The 14,736-nt window shown below is 50.6% G+C and overlaps 1 protein-coding gene across 3 annotated transcripts in view; it reads left to right on the forward strand.

Annotated features, from left to right (window-relative positions):
• EPHA8 (EPH receptor A8) overlaps nucleotides 1–8,130 on the forward strand; it is an 88,368-nt gene extending 80,238 nt beyond the window's left edge. For all 3 annotated transcript variants that reach the window (XM_053281381.1, XM_053281380.1, XM_053281382.1), the window contains 5 exons: nucleotides 74–283; nucleotides 2,533–2,682; nucleotides 4,361–4,551; nucleotides 5,524–5,679; nucleotides 7,191–8,130. In XM_053281381.1, the coding sequence (XP_053137356.1) occupies nucleotides 74–283; nucleotides 2,533–2,682; nucleotides 4,361–4,551; nucleotides 5,524–5,679; nucleotides 7,191–7,305 (822 nt within the window). In that variant the 3' untranslated portion in view covers nucleotides 7,306–8,130. The remainder of the gene's footprint in view (nucleotides 1–73; nucleotides 284–2,532; nucleotides 2,683–4,360; nucleotides 4,552–5,523; nucleotides 5,680–7,190) is intronic.
• The last annotated feature ends 6,606 nt before the right edge of the window (nucleotides 8,131–14,736 follow it).

The following is a 14,736-nucleotide window of genomic DNA, read 5'->3' on the forward strand; positions in this document are numbered from 1 at the left end:
ATCAGGTGCCATCAAGTGTCCAATCGGATGCTGCGGATTTTAAAAAATGACACAGGCTGCGGTCTCTCTGCAGAAACACGACGGGCAATTTACGGTCCTTCAGCTGGTCGTCATGCTGCGGGGCATTGGCGCCGGCATGCGTTACCTCTCCGAGCTGGGCTACGTCCACCGCGACCTGGCGGCACGCAACATCTTGATCAACGGGAACCTGGTCTGCAAAGTCTCCGACTTTGGCCTCTCGCGAGTCCTGGAGAACAACCCTGATGCTGCTTATACCACCACGGTGGGTATGCCCCGCGTTCTGGAAGGCTGTGGCGATACTCTGCCTCCTTTGCGTGAAGCCTTGGGTATGGAACTAGACGGAGGGTGAACAGTGGTGGAGAATCCAGGGGCTGTCCGAGGCATCTGGAGATCTCCTTGGAGCCTGATATGCTCTCGGGCTAGTCTCGGAGGCTGTTCACGCAACCGAAAACTTGGTAGGACAAGGACCCTACCCGGGTTTGGGAGCTGTGAGTGCTCCCGATTTTGGGTTGTGTGGGAGCAAACAACCAGGTAGGAAGGAGAAGCGATGGTGTAGGGGAGTGGAGCTGGGTAGGACAGCTTTCCCTCTGGCCTTGGTCAAATGCTGGGTAGGAAAGTTGGGTAGGGCAGTGCTATCCTACCCAGTTCCTGTCTCCCACACATTTGCTTCTTTCTCTTCCTACCCGGTTGTGTGCTCCCACACAACCAAAAATCGGGAGCATGCACAGCTCCTAAACCTGGGTAGGACATCCATGTCGTACCCCATTTTTGCATGTGTGAACAGCCTCTCTCTCCAGTCCTTTTGGTAGCCTTGCAGAATTGGTACATCTTGTGATTGTGTAGGAGACAGGAGCTGGGTAGGACAGCTTTTCCTCTGACCTTGGTCAAATGCTGGGTAGGAAGTTTGGGTATGGTGGCACTATCCTACCCAGTTCTTGTCTCCCACACAATCGCTTCTCTCTCTTCTTACCCGGTTGGGTATTACCACACAACCAAAAACTGGGAGCACGCACAGCTCCCAAACCTAGGTAGGACATCCTTGTCCTATCCAGCTTTTGGTTGTGTGAACAGCCTCTCTGTCTAGTCATTTTGGTAGCCTTGTAGAATTGAAGCGTCTTGTCACAGATCCCAGCTACATCTCCTTGTCAGACACTCATACACAGCTCGTTCACACAATATTCATCAAAGTAGCAGGAGCAGCAGATCAGGAGAGCTGGGCATGCCCCTGATCGGCAGTCGTGTGTTTGCAAAGATCAAGGTAGGTGAAGATGTTGCAGGTGTCTATCTTATTTTTATTTTTAGATTGTGAGCCCTTTGGGGACAGGGATCCATTTTATTCATTTATTATATCTCTATGTAAACCACTTTGGAAACCTTTGCTGAAAAGCGGTATATACATTGTTGTTGAGGAGGGGAGAGTGATCGAGTGGGAGCTGGCAGCTGGGTAGGACAACTTTTCATCTACCCTCGGTAAAATGCTAGGGACAGAAAGTGGGTCGGGTGCACCCACCTGACCCAGCTCTCACCTCCGACACGATCACTCTGCCTTCCTCCTACTCTGATTGTATTTACACAACTGGCAATCGAGCATGCACCCAGCTCTGCTATCATGGCTGGGCTCTCCAGCCCTAATATGTATTATGAGAATCAGCCTACAGAGTCCCAGAGAGAGCCACGCCAGACGTACTTGCTCCTAAACAACAAACAATAAGAACAATTTCCCCATCAGTTTCCAGGACGTCCTATCTGGATTCCTGAAGAATAATAGATTGCCGTTGCTCCGTTGATCTCCTTGTCCCTGTCCCTGCTATTGTTCTAGGTGTTTCTGTGATAAGGGTGGAAAGCTGATCTTGTGCTAGCAAGCATGAATTGTCCCCTTTGATAAGCAGGGCCTGCCCTGGTTTGCATATGAATGGGAAACTATGTGTGAGCACTGGAAGAAATCCATTAGGGGATGGGGCCACTCTGGGAAGAGCATCTGTATGCTTGCATGGAGAAGGTCCCTGGCTCACTCCCTGGCAGCAACTCCAAGACTCCTGCCTACAACCTTGGAGATGCCGCTGCCAGTCTGTGTAGACAACACTGAGCTAGATAGACCAATGGTCTGACTCAGTATATGGCAGCTTCCTATGTTCCTACGTTCCTAAGCAGGCAGTCATTTAAAGGGCAGGACAGGGGTCCTCCCCCCACCAGTTGTGATTGCCAAGAGATGGGAGGGGGGGGAGAGAGAGGACTCCCACCATCATTTGAAGCTCCAGAAAACTCCGATTTCTCCCACTGGAGGTCGTAGAAGTCAGAACCAATTTCCAAGTTTGGATCGAGAACTTCTCCAACCTCCTCCGAAATGGCCCATTTGGGGAAATCTCCGAAGTCCCTGACCTGGCATTGCACAGCCCTAATATTCCACTCCTGGAGCACCGGCTTTGCAGGGCCCAGCGGCTCTCAGTAACCAAGGGGATGTTTCCCCACGTAGGTCCACCGCAAGTCATTGCTCCGGACTTTGCCTTGCAGGGCGGGAAGATCCCCATTCGGTGGACGGCGCCCGAAGCCATCACGTACCGCAAGTTCTCCTCGGCCAGCGACGTGTGGAGCTACGGCATCGTCATGTGGGAAGTGCTGGCCTATGGGGAGAGGCCGTACTGGAACATGACCAACCGGGATGTAAGGAAGGCCGCTGGGTCTGCCCAGTGCCTCAAACTGATCACAGAGTAGAAGCCAGATCTGGGGAGTTTCCGTGAGGAGGGAATGGCCTTGCGTAATTTTGTAAGCATGGTAACCCAAGAAGCATGGCCCAAGCGCAAATAAATAAATAAATAAATAATTTTCATCCAGACTTGGAAAAGAGTATTCTCCCATTTATTTACTTAAATAAAGTAGTGTAAGTTTATTCGGTCATTGACCAGCAAAATTTACTTAAATAAATAAATGTAAGTAAATAAATGGGAGAATACTCTTTTCCAAGTCTGGATGAAAATTATTTCATTTACTTATTTATTTATGTACTTACTTACTTACTTATTACTTAAATAAATATATTTAAGTAAATAAATGGGAGAATACGCTTTCCCAAGTCTGGACGAAAATCATTTCATTTACTTACGTATTTATTTATTTACTTATCTATCTGTCCATCCATCCATCCATTTATTTATTTATTACATTCCCATCCCGCTCTTCCTCCGAGTAGCTCAGAGTGGTGGCCGTGATTATTTGTATCCCCACAACAACCCTGTGAGGTAGGCTATGCTGAGAGAGACACGACTGGCCCAGAGCCACCCGGTGAGTTTCACAGTTGAACGGGGATCCAAACTGGGGTCTTCCTGGTTCGAGTCCAACACTCTAACCACGACGTTATGTTGGCTCGTTTGAACTGACGTGGTTATTCTTCACCTAGGGGGAGTGAGACTCTTCTGGAGAATTATTCTCCACATCCCCGAATTCTCTCCTCTCAAATTTTTTCACAATAACGTGAGGGCACATATCTATCCATAGAAGGTTTTGTGGGGTTCTGGGTGAGGCTGTTGCTGGCTTTGGCGTTCCTGGCCTCAGTGGGTGGCAAGTTTGAGCCTGCTGGGTTTGTCTCTTACTTCGCAGACAGACCCCAGCTGCCTGCCTCCGTCGGATTGGAGGGGATCATGGGCTCCGTAGGCCAGCCTTATATAGCCCCTGGCAGGCGGGACAACTCTCGTGAGATTGCTGGGTCTCGTGAGATCCTGGCCTGAAACTCTTGTGAAATCTCCCCCCGTTCTCGCTGTCGTGGTGTAGTGGTTAGAGTGCTGGACTAGGACCGGGAAGACCCGAGTTCAAATCCCCATTCAGACATGAAACTAGCTGGGTGACTCTGGGCCAGTCCCTTCCCTCTCAGCCTAACCTACTTCACAGGGTTGTTGTGGGGAGAAACTTAAGTCTGTAGTCCACCGCTCTGGGCTCCTTGGAGGAAGAGCGAGATATAAATGTAAAAAATAATAAAATAAGAATAAGAATAATAAAACCCAGCAGAACATTTTCAGACTTCCCCGCCTCATATTGTCCCTTTGAGAACCTTCGGAGAATATTTTGAGGCACATTTCCCCCAAATCTAACCGAGAGCAAGGTGACAGATGACATTTTAAAGGACCATGGGTCTCTTGGCTGAGTAGTCATGAGAATCAGAAACACAACCCCTCTTTCCCAGGCAGATGTGGGGGGCTAATGAGAAGCTGACTCCTCTTTCGGCACTCGTAAGGTTTCTGGGGTGTCCAGCTGTCTCTTGTCAGAAACTAGGCTGCTGAGTGAGACAAAGGTCAGGCTCGGACCCAGCAAGGTGATGCTTGTCTTGTCTTGGGAACCCCTTTTGCAGGTCATTCAGTCTGTGGAGGAGGGGTACCGTCTGCCTGCCCCCATGGGCTGCCCCACAGCCCTGCATCAGCTGATGTTGGACTGCTGGCAGAAAGACCACAACGAGAGGCCGCGCTTTTCCCAGATAGTTGCCATCCTGGACAAGCTGATTCGCAACCCACAGAACCTGAAGTGCACAGCCACGGTCACCCGGTACGTGGTCTCTGACAGAGTGAGGTTATTCTCCTGTGGCACGGTGAACATCCCAGCCACGCTGGGCTTATTCTGGTGACCATTGAGCAAGCAGAACCTTCCCGTCTGTTTACGTCAGGAGATCACGCCAGTCTTGCGGCAGTGAGCACGAACTGTCCCCTTTGCTAAGCAGGGTCTGCCTGGGTTTGCATTTGAATAGGTGACATCACCTACATTTAGCAGGGATAGAGCAACTGGCCCTATCCATCCCCAGCACAGCGTCCCTCCAGTGGCTGTTGCTGGTGTCTATCTTACGTTTCTTTTTTAGATTGTGTGTCCTTTGGCGACTCCTGCCTGAAACCTTGGAGAGTTGCTGATGTTCAGCATAGACCAGGCCTGCTCAACTTCGGCCCTCCGGCAGATTTTGGCCTACAACTCCCATAATCCCTGGCTATTGGCCACTGTGACTGGGGATGATGGGAGCTGTAGTCCAAAAACAGCTGGGAGGGGTCTAAGTTGATCAGGCCTGCTGTAGACAATATCGAGCTAGATCTAGATGGACCGAGGGTCTGACTTGGTATGAGGCAGCTTCCTATATTGCCATGTTCCTCAAAGCTCCTGCTTGAAACCGTGGAGAGCCACTGCCAGTCAGTGTAGACAGTACTGAGCTAGACGGACCAAGAGTCTGACTTGATGTATAGCAGCTTCCAATGTCCCAATGGCTGCTCTGGGTCTGAGAGATCTGGAGGGCTGTCCTTGGGACTGAGGACCTAGGATGGGGCCCTCTCCCCCCCTCTTCCTCCGATAGTGTCCCCTTCCGTTGATATAGTGTCCCCAGGTGAACCACAACACTCCCAATACCCTGCAATGGGCAGGGAGGTTTCTGTCCATCCCTCATTTTCAGGCTGGACTCACCTGTACAACTTGAGCCCTCTCTCTCTCTCTCTCTCTCTCTCTCTCTCTCTCTCTCTCTCTCTCTCTCTCACCTTCCAGATTCACTCAAACTCTTTCCGAACGGAACTGCATCGACTTCACCAGCTGCGCCACCGTGGAAGATTGGCTGGACTCCCTCCGGCTGGGGCGATACCGAGACAACTTTGCTCTGGCTGGATACTCGTCCCTTGGGATGGTGATGCGGATGAATTTTGAGTAAGGCCACACCTGAGGCAGTGTTTTCTTCATTTAGCAAGGGGAGAGCAGCTGACCCTCTCCATCCCCAGCACAGCATCCCTCCAGTGACTGTTGCTGGTGTCTATCTTATACTTTGGGGGACAGGGAACCATCTTGTTTGTGGCGGGGGAAATGGTTTGAGTACTTTTGTTGATCTATCTCTCTATTTCTCTATCATCTATATATCTGTATATACACACATACACACACAAACACAGAGTATGAATGTGTGTGTGTGTGTGTGTGTGTACACACATGCACGCATGCGCGCACACACGCACACATCCACACACACACACACGGGCAGTGCACATACATAAAAATCTGATCCGATCCGAATTTTGAAAATATCAAAATTTTGAAAATACCTGAATTGGATTCTTGGGTTGCTGCGGGTGTCGGATATCGGGTCAGAGTCAGGTTTCTGGCCAGAAGTCTAACTTAATATTGGATTGTTCCTCATAAAGGTCAATAGGGAAATGGGATTTCTTTCCATTCCCCCAGTGACCTCTATGGGGAACAATTTGATGCTGTTGGGTTTCAAAATGACGGTTTCCGCCACGTTGTGCTTCCAACAGTCTGACATGAATTCTGATATGAATTCCAAAATGAATTTTCACAATTCCAATCCGAAATGGAGGACCAGAATTTGGCTGTTTTTAAACCGATGGTAACAATGTTGGATCAATTCCGACACTGCCGATTCGACAGACCTAATATGTGCCTTTATATATAGGTATAGAAATATTCCTGGTAAAGGCGATGGTGGTGGTGATAGTAATTGCTCAAGTAATATTGAGTTAGTGCACATGGGGCGGTCTGTCTCACTCACCCCACCCCACCGCACCCCACCCCAAGCATTAGCTATATTCCTGCTTTTCCTATGGTACCCCATTTTTCTCTCCCTCCTGATTTACTGCAAAATCAGGAGGGAGAGAAATGGAGTGACTCCATTTTGTGAAACTGGGACCCAATGGAATCCTGTAGGGATGGCACCCTGAGAAATGGGGGAATGGGGGGGGACAAAGATAGCCCCCTACTAGGGACCTTTGGAGGCAAGCAGCAGCAAATACCCCTACTTCTGGGCCTCAAAGCTCAGTTTGAAGAGCTGTTTCCTAGATAATGGGTGGTGAAGGAGAAAAGACAAGGGTGTGACATGGTTGCCCCGCATTAGCTTGTTTTTGCCTTCCGTGCCCCCCATTTTCAGGGCACAGCCATCTCTGGGAGCAGAGGCCCAGATATATTCTTCTTTATGGCCTTGTTCACACAAGTCTTCAGATCTCGGTTGAATGTGGGTTACCAGCACTGGCGTGATTGTGCTAATGATCTGCGAGCCCACACCAAAGCAGGAATCTCAGGTTCATCTTGGGCCATAAGCCCCCTTTGCATGGCTTCACACCATCACGTTAATGGTGGTATCCCACATGCAACCGAGATCCGGACAACTGCGTGAAGCAGTCCTATAGCTCACGAGGTCTTTGTTTCCCCAGTGACGTGCAGAGTTTGGGCATCAGCCTCACAGGGCACCAGAGGAAAATCCTGACCAGCATCCAGATCATGAGGTCTCAGCTGCTCAGCACCATGGGCTCCAGAAGACATCTGTGAGGACCCTTCCTCCTCCACGCTTCCTCCTCCAGGCTGGAAGCTCCCTCTGTTGGCTTCACCTGGCTAACCGTGCCGAGGACGGATTCTCCAAGTGTGGACGGGATGCCCATTTGTGGCGGCGGCCAGAGGATTCTCTCGATTCTCAGTGGGCCTCCTGGAGATGTGGGGAAGGGGGCTGCATTGCACAACTTATCCTTGTGGCCAACTTCATAGGCATTGCAGCTTCCCTGGCGCACGCACCAACTTGGACTTTCCTTGCGGTGGGGCCGGAGAACCCAAGGACAGCGCAACGATGCATGTTGATCCGGATGACGAAACGAGCCGAGGCAAACCACTGGGCTTCTGAGAGCCCGACAAAACTGTGCCCTGCCATCTGATTGCAAGAAACTCTGGCAGGTGCCCTGAAGTGCCCCTCCTCAGGGGGATGTGGCCTTTTCAGGGAACATCTCCTCGGAACCAGCCCAGGGAGGAAGCCTGCAGAATCCCTTCCTCTTCCTTGAAACAGATTCCTTTGGAAGTGGGGGGCGCTGTTGGCAGAAGTGTCACTAAACGGCCACCACACCTTGAATCCACCAGCAGTTCACGACAACAAGAGGCCTGAAGCCAAGAGTCCACGGGCTCAGGGTTTCGGGCTGAAAACTCAGGTTCCCCACATTCCAGCTCACACCCCTGTCCCTCTTCCAGGCCTGGGGAGACACTTGGCTCATTGATGTGGTCACTGGCAGGGGAGGAGGGTCGGGAGCAGTGTTCCCTCTAACGGGGATTCCCCGACATTGTGGACTACAACTCCCAGAATCCCCAGCTGCAATGGCTTTTGCTTGGGGATTCTGGGAGTTATAGTCCACAACATCTGGGAATCTCTGATAGAGGGAACACTGGTCAGGACTGTTGCCAATCAGCAGCTGTGTATTTGCAAACATCAAGGTCGCAGTGGGGGCCAGTGCTGCACAGCGGTTAGAATGTTGGACTAGGCCCAGGGAGACCCGAGTTCGAATCCCCGTCCAGCCATGAAACTCACTGGGTGACTCTGGGCCAGTCACTTGCCTCTCAGCCTAGCCTACCTCGCAGGGCCGTCGTGAGGACAAAAACAACCATGTACACTGCACTCCTTGGAGAAAGAGCAGGATATCAATGCAATAAAATGCATGAATAAATGAAAGGGAACAGAATCATGTGCAAGGTTGCAGCTGGACAGGACAAGTGTGCCTTACCCAGCATTTTGGCAAGCTAAGAGGAAAGGCTTTCCTACCCAGCTGCCACCCCACACATGAACATGCTCTGCTCTTCCTACCTTAATGTCTGCAAGCACATGATCAAGAATCAGGATCATGCCCAGCTCTTCTGCCTGGGCTGGAAGAAGAAAGGTCTGTTCTTACATCACTGTTTAAAGCAAGAGCATTAAACACACAGCTTGTCTAACGGAGCACTTCCCAAAGTAGGGTCCCCAGTGATCTCCCTGTAACAGGGATGCCCAGATGTTGACTTCAACTCCCACCATCCCCAGCCAAAGACCACTGCAGCTGGGGATGATGGGAGTTGTAGTAACTACATCTGGGTATCCCTGTTCTAGCGAAACGGGTCCCCCAGAGGTTGCTGGGCTACAGCTTCCACCATCTGTAACCACAATGGCCAAAGGACACAACATCTGGGGAGCCTACATCTAATGTGTCCAAAGGTCTTGTCTTCCCAAGGACAGAATGGTACACAGAATGGTACACAAGTTAAATGCCAGCTGTGAAGAAGCATCACTATTCCTGGCCTGATGTTGTGGTGTGTGGTGATGGTGGGAGCGTATTTTAGTTTCTTGTCAGCACATGATCCTCTGCCCAGGGCAATCCAGTTGTCTGGGGCAATCCAGTTGTCCAGGGCAATCCAGGTGTCCTCCAGGTGCCCTCTTTCCCTTTTTGATGATGAGGGACCTCCAGAACTTTGGTTCTGGGATGCTCTTGCCTCTAAGGCAAGAGCTGAGCAGGGACGGCCCTTCCATGAGGGAAGGTGAGGTGGTCACCAAAGGGCAGCAGATTATTGCGGTAGTAAGATGCCTTCCTGCCTCCCATCTTACAAAAATGGGAAAGAAGGGGGGAAAGCTGCACGCAAGGGGGTGACATATGGGGTCCTGCCTCAGGTGCACAGAGAACCTGAGCCACCCAGCCATCCCTGGAGACAGATACCTGAGGAAAGCAGAACATGAGAGTGACTCCAGCCCTCTTGCTGTTCTTCCCTGTAAATAGGATTTTCTGGCCGCAGTACACATTACCCACCTGGTTTACAGTTCCTTGACTGAATCAGCAAAAACAGCCACTCCTCGGCTGCAAAAGAAGCCCAGGGATTGGGCTGTCTCTTCAGAGTGATGGATGTGCCTCTTCGCTCCCCATGAGAAGTTGGGTGCCTCTTATGCATGTTCCTAGGACTGGATGGAACCACAGTTCTGTGGTGGAGCACCTGTTGAAGCTCCCAGGTCTGATCCCCAGGTGCGTAGGGCAGGATGCTGGACTGGAGGGGGCTTGGGTCTGGTCCAGCAGGGCTGTTCATATGTTCTTATGTTCTCTACCAAGACCCCGAAGAGCTGCTACAGGTTGGAGAAAGACGGTGGTCCGTTTGAGCTAGCAGCAGCTTTGTGGGGTTGCTCTGTATATGGGGACGTGGGGCACGGAAAGGGGTGAGAGCCATTCTGAGAATTGCAATAAACTTGGCTACCGGGCGCCTTCTGGCACTTGGTATAGCCACCTCTGCAGGGCATATACCACTACCGTTGTTTCAGAGCAACTCTTTCTTCCTATGGAAGCTCTTTTTTAAAGTTAGGGATATTGCAATACGTTGTTTTTAGGCCTATATTCGGCAGCAAAGGGACAGGGATCATGGGACTCCGGCAGCCTCCTGGGAGTAGCCAGGGCTCTCTGGAACCCAGAATTTTTGCAGCCAACATACAGGGGAGTCCAGTTCAGAAGTGACTCCTGAGAGGAGGGTGGGTTTGGGGAGAAGGAGCTGCGGGACAGATCTTGCTCCCCGGAACGGGTGCCAGATAGGCCTTGTGCTTCCCCCTCTAGGGGTGGGGATGGGATGGGATAGGGATCAGTGTTCCCCGTAACAGGTAATCCCCGATGTCATTGACTACAACTCCCAGCATTCCCAGCCAAAGGCCATTGCAGCCAAGGATCCTGGGAGTTGTAGTCAGCAACGTCTGGGATTTCCTGTTACAGGGAATACTAATAGGGATTCTGCCAGACTGCCATGGGGAAACTGGGGGATGCCCTCCACTCATTTTTGCTGCTGTTTCTTTTATGGCATCTCTTCTCTGAGAATAAAACTCGTCCATCCACAACTTGCCTCCTTTCTCTTTCTCATTTTTCATTATTTGGAGTCTGTATCTGATGCTCTGGGTATTCAGCAATTCGCACCCCTATGGACAGGGAAGTGTGATGTTCCACAAACCAGGGTACTTCTGGGTGACAACAGTGACAATTGTGCATAATAATGCTTCAGATGTGCCATCTTCGAGATGAGTTCTCATTGTGATCTCATTGTGATCTGGGGGGGATGAATTCTGACTGTGATCTTTCACAAAGCCTGCACGCCTAGGGATGGAAATAGGTGATAACATTGCAAGGCCTGTGTTCTCATGTTTGTATGGTCCTGACCATCATCAACCCTGCAGTGGCCAAATGTACCAAAATGTTCCAAAGCTTTAAAACGTTTTCAAAACACAAAAACCACTACAAAATCTTCTCAATGTCAGAGGAACAGAAATGAAAATCGGCAGGAATGTCCTCCAATGATTACTCCATGGAGAGAAGAAAATGTGTTCATTGTTCCTGAAACCTAAGCCTAACCCTAATCCTTTCCTCTGTGCAAAAAAAGATTGCAATTTTACCCCCATTGTTTGGGGTAGGAATAAAGAAGGGGTGATAACACAAGGCCCATTCACACGTTATGTCCAACATCCATACGAGTGTACAGTGTACACAGGTACAGATCTCTAGCTTCACATGTTATGTTGAATGCAGGTACAGAAGCACACTTCCTATCTGTACCAGGTATTTGAAGAGCCTGTATCCAGGTTCACTTTTAAATTGAACCCAGTTATAGTCATTCACACAAACACGCGGATGAGCATACAGACACCCGTACACTCGTACACCATAATGTCTGAATCAGGCGACGGAGGAAGTTGAAAGTGCAAGAATGTGGCCACCTCTTTTCCATCTCTAGTAGGGTAGCTGCCAAAAATGATGATGGGCTGGTATCCTCTGAGACGGTACTGATGATGGCCAGAATTTGTGGGCTTGGCTCATGGACTGGAAATCTGGGTTTCCAGCAATTTGTCATTCCTGTGGAAGAGGAGGTGTTTTCCACGATCCTGGGTGCTTCTACAACAACCGCCATCTTTTAAATAATTCTTCAAACGAGGCCAACTTCCTAATTATGGCATATATTTCCTGTGCAATGGACCACCTTCTTTTAAAGATTATGCTATGCTATGGGGAATTGACTTGCTCATTCTTTCCTTGCCACGGCTGTTGTTAGAGAGCATTGCCTGCATGTCTTTTTACCAATAAGAGCTCCCGCACACATAAATGCTGCTGCCCCATGAACGGAGGAGGCAAGTCTGAGCTTTTTTCCATTCAAAAGCTGTGCGTGTCCACCAGCGCTGCGGAGAGATGCATGGTTTTTTCAAGAGGGAGATTGACAAGCTTTCCCTCTTCATCTCTGCAGGGAATCCTCTATAGTTTCAAGGCAAAACTGTGAAATTGACAGATTGCTTGTCAATCTCTTCCCTCTCCCTCACTCGCTATCCCTCTCTTTCTTTCTCCCTTTTTCTCCCTCTCTCTTGCACTCCCCTCCCTCCCTCTCTCTCCCCCTCCCTCTCTTGCTCTCTCCCCTCCCTCCCTCTCCCTTCTCCCACTCTCTCCTTCTCTTGCTCGCTCCCTCCCCTTCCCCCTTTCTCTTGCTCTGTCTCTCTCCCTCTCTCCTCCCTCTCCCGCTCTCTCCCTCCATCCCTCTCTTGCTCTCTCACTCTCTTTCTCCCTCCCTCCCTCCCTCTCTCTTTCTCTCCCCTCTCTCTCTTGCTTTGTCTCCCTCCCTCCCTCTCTCCTTTTCTCCCCTCTCCCCCTCTGTCTCCTTCCCTCCCTCTCTCTCCCAATCACTCTCTCTTGCCCTCTCACTCCCTCTCTCTTGCTCTGTCTCCCTCCCTCCCTCCCTCCCTTACTATCCCCCCTCTCCCAATCTTTCTTGCCCTCTCTCTCTCACTCCTTCCCTCTCTCACTCTTTCTCCCTCCCTCTTTCTCTCCCCTCTCTCTTGCTTTGACTCCCTCTCCCCCTCCCCCTCTCTCTTTCCCTCTCTCCCTCCCTCCCTTACTCTCCCCCCTCTCCCAATCTCTCTTTCACTCTCTTGTCCTCTCTCTCTCTCTCACTCACTTTCTCTCTTGCTCTGTCTCGCTCCCTCCCTCCCTCCCTCCCCCTTCTCCTCTCTGCCCCCCCTGCACACATTAAAGTAGTAGCAGGATTCACTACCATCTCAACACCAGAAATGCTTTAGCAGAGACACAGAGTTGTAGAACTTATAGCAGAGCGAGAAAAGAGCTGGCTCGACTCTCCATTATGCATCGCATCACAAGCCGCACCTCCAAACTAGACGAGACAATCGCGTTATCGCTGAGCCGCCCTCAAATGATTGCCCCACGCTAGCAATAGATTCTCCAAAACTCACTTTAAAAAGCAATTTAAGTGGGATGGCACCTGAGATCAAATAGAAATGCAACCAGTTTGGGGAAGCATCCAGATTTTCAGGAATAAATGGTGAGCCAACGGTGGCACAGAATCATAGAACTGGAGGGGTCTTTAGAGGCATCTAGTCCAACCCTCTGCTCGGCTCAGAGAATCCACACACAGCACATTCCCAACAGATGGCTGTCCAGCCTCTGCTTGAAGATCTCTAGAGGGAGAGCCCACAACCCCAGTTACTGGTTCTGTTGTTGGATCGCTCTTCCTGCTAAGGAGGTTCCCCTAATGTTCAACCCACCCATGTTCTGCCCTCCTGTTGCTTAAGCCCTTGAATCTCTAGTCCTGCCCTATGGGGAACTTTGTGACAGCCTTTCAGGTCTTTGAAAAATACCAGGAGAGGAGAGCTGGTCTTGTGGTAGCAAGTATGACTTGTCCCCTTAGCTAAGCAGGGTCTGCCCTGCTTGCATATGAATGGGAGACTAGAAGTGTGAGTACTGGAAGATATTCCCCTCAGGGGATGGAGCTGCTCTGGGAAGAACAGAAGGTTCCAAGTTCCCTCTCTGGCAGCATCTCCAAGATAGGGCTGAGAGAGACTCCTGCCTGCTACTTTGGAGAAGCCGCTGCCAGTCTGTGAAGACAATACTGAGCTCGATAGACCAATGGTCTGACTCAGTATATGGCAGCTTCCTGTGTTCCTGTGTGTGACAGGGGAGCGCGGGGTGCACCATGGGAAATGCAGTGGGTAGCTGCCATCAGATCCCCCCTCCACCAAAAATACCCGATCCCAGCCTTCCCTAAAGCCGAAGGGGTGGGGGGGAAGGGATCCAAAGCTCTTTAGGGTCCAGGCTCTTAAAATCCTTAGCTGCACCACTGCTTTTCTGACCTCTCCATTGCCAACATGTACATGCATCTGCCTGTAATTTATGTCGGGAATTCTCTCTGCTAAGAGATACCCTTCTATTACAGCAGAGTGCACAGAGGCAAAACACAGCAGAGTCTGACCAGGCAGATGTGTTTGCTAAGAGCCAAAAGAAACTTGGAGCCAGTTCATAGTTCCAAATCAATATAAGGAGTCTTTATTGGAGAACTCCATTCTAGAGAGTAAAGTGGAGAGATGATATCTCTAAGCTAGCTAGCTAGCTGGATGCAGAGAGATGCTTCAAGCATCTCTGCACACATGGTGCAGAGAGAGAGGCGAGTGTGTGTGACATGGAGAAGAGAGAAAGGGAGGGAGGGAGGCAGGCAGGCAGGCAGGAAGTCCCTGAGTGTAGCAATCTACATATCAAAAGGATAGTGCCAGAGCAGTAGAGAGGAGGAATGACCAATGTCGTGACCCCTCTAGCCCTCTGACTCACTAGTCTGTCCCCCTCTGTCATTGAGGCACAAGAAAGCGCAGAGTGCTTCACTTCCAACAATTTACATTCACATGCATCTGGACCTGGACTTCAAAATACAGGTCCTCCCTGCCAGCACCACACATGTAGGGGTGCAGAGTGGGATGGGGGGGGCGGCATCCAGGGCTTCCCCAAATGGCCACTGCCCATCACAGCTCGAGTGGGAGGAGCACCGGCGTTTCCCTTCGCTCCCATTTGCCCAGCTGGGAAAGGTCCAAAGCACTCACGGCAATTTGCGTTTCTCTCCTGCTCCGAATCGGAGCATGTTTTGCCTTCACACACACACACACACACACACACACGGCCTGGGCAGAAG

This window comes from Hemicordylus capensis, chromosome 16, assembly GCF_027244095.1.
Source record: "Hemicordylus capensis ecotype Gifberg chromosome 16, rHemCap1.1.pri, whole genome shotgun sequence".
NCBI lineage: Eukaryota > Metazoa > Chordata > Lepidosauria > Squamata > Cordylidae > Hemicordylus > Hemicordylus capensis.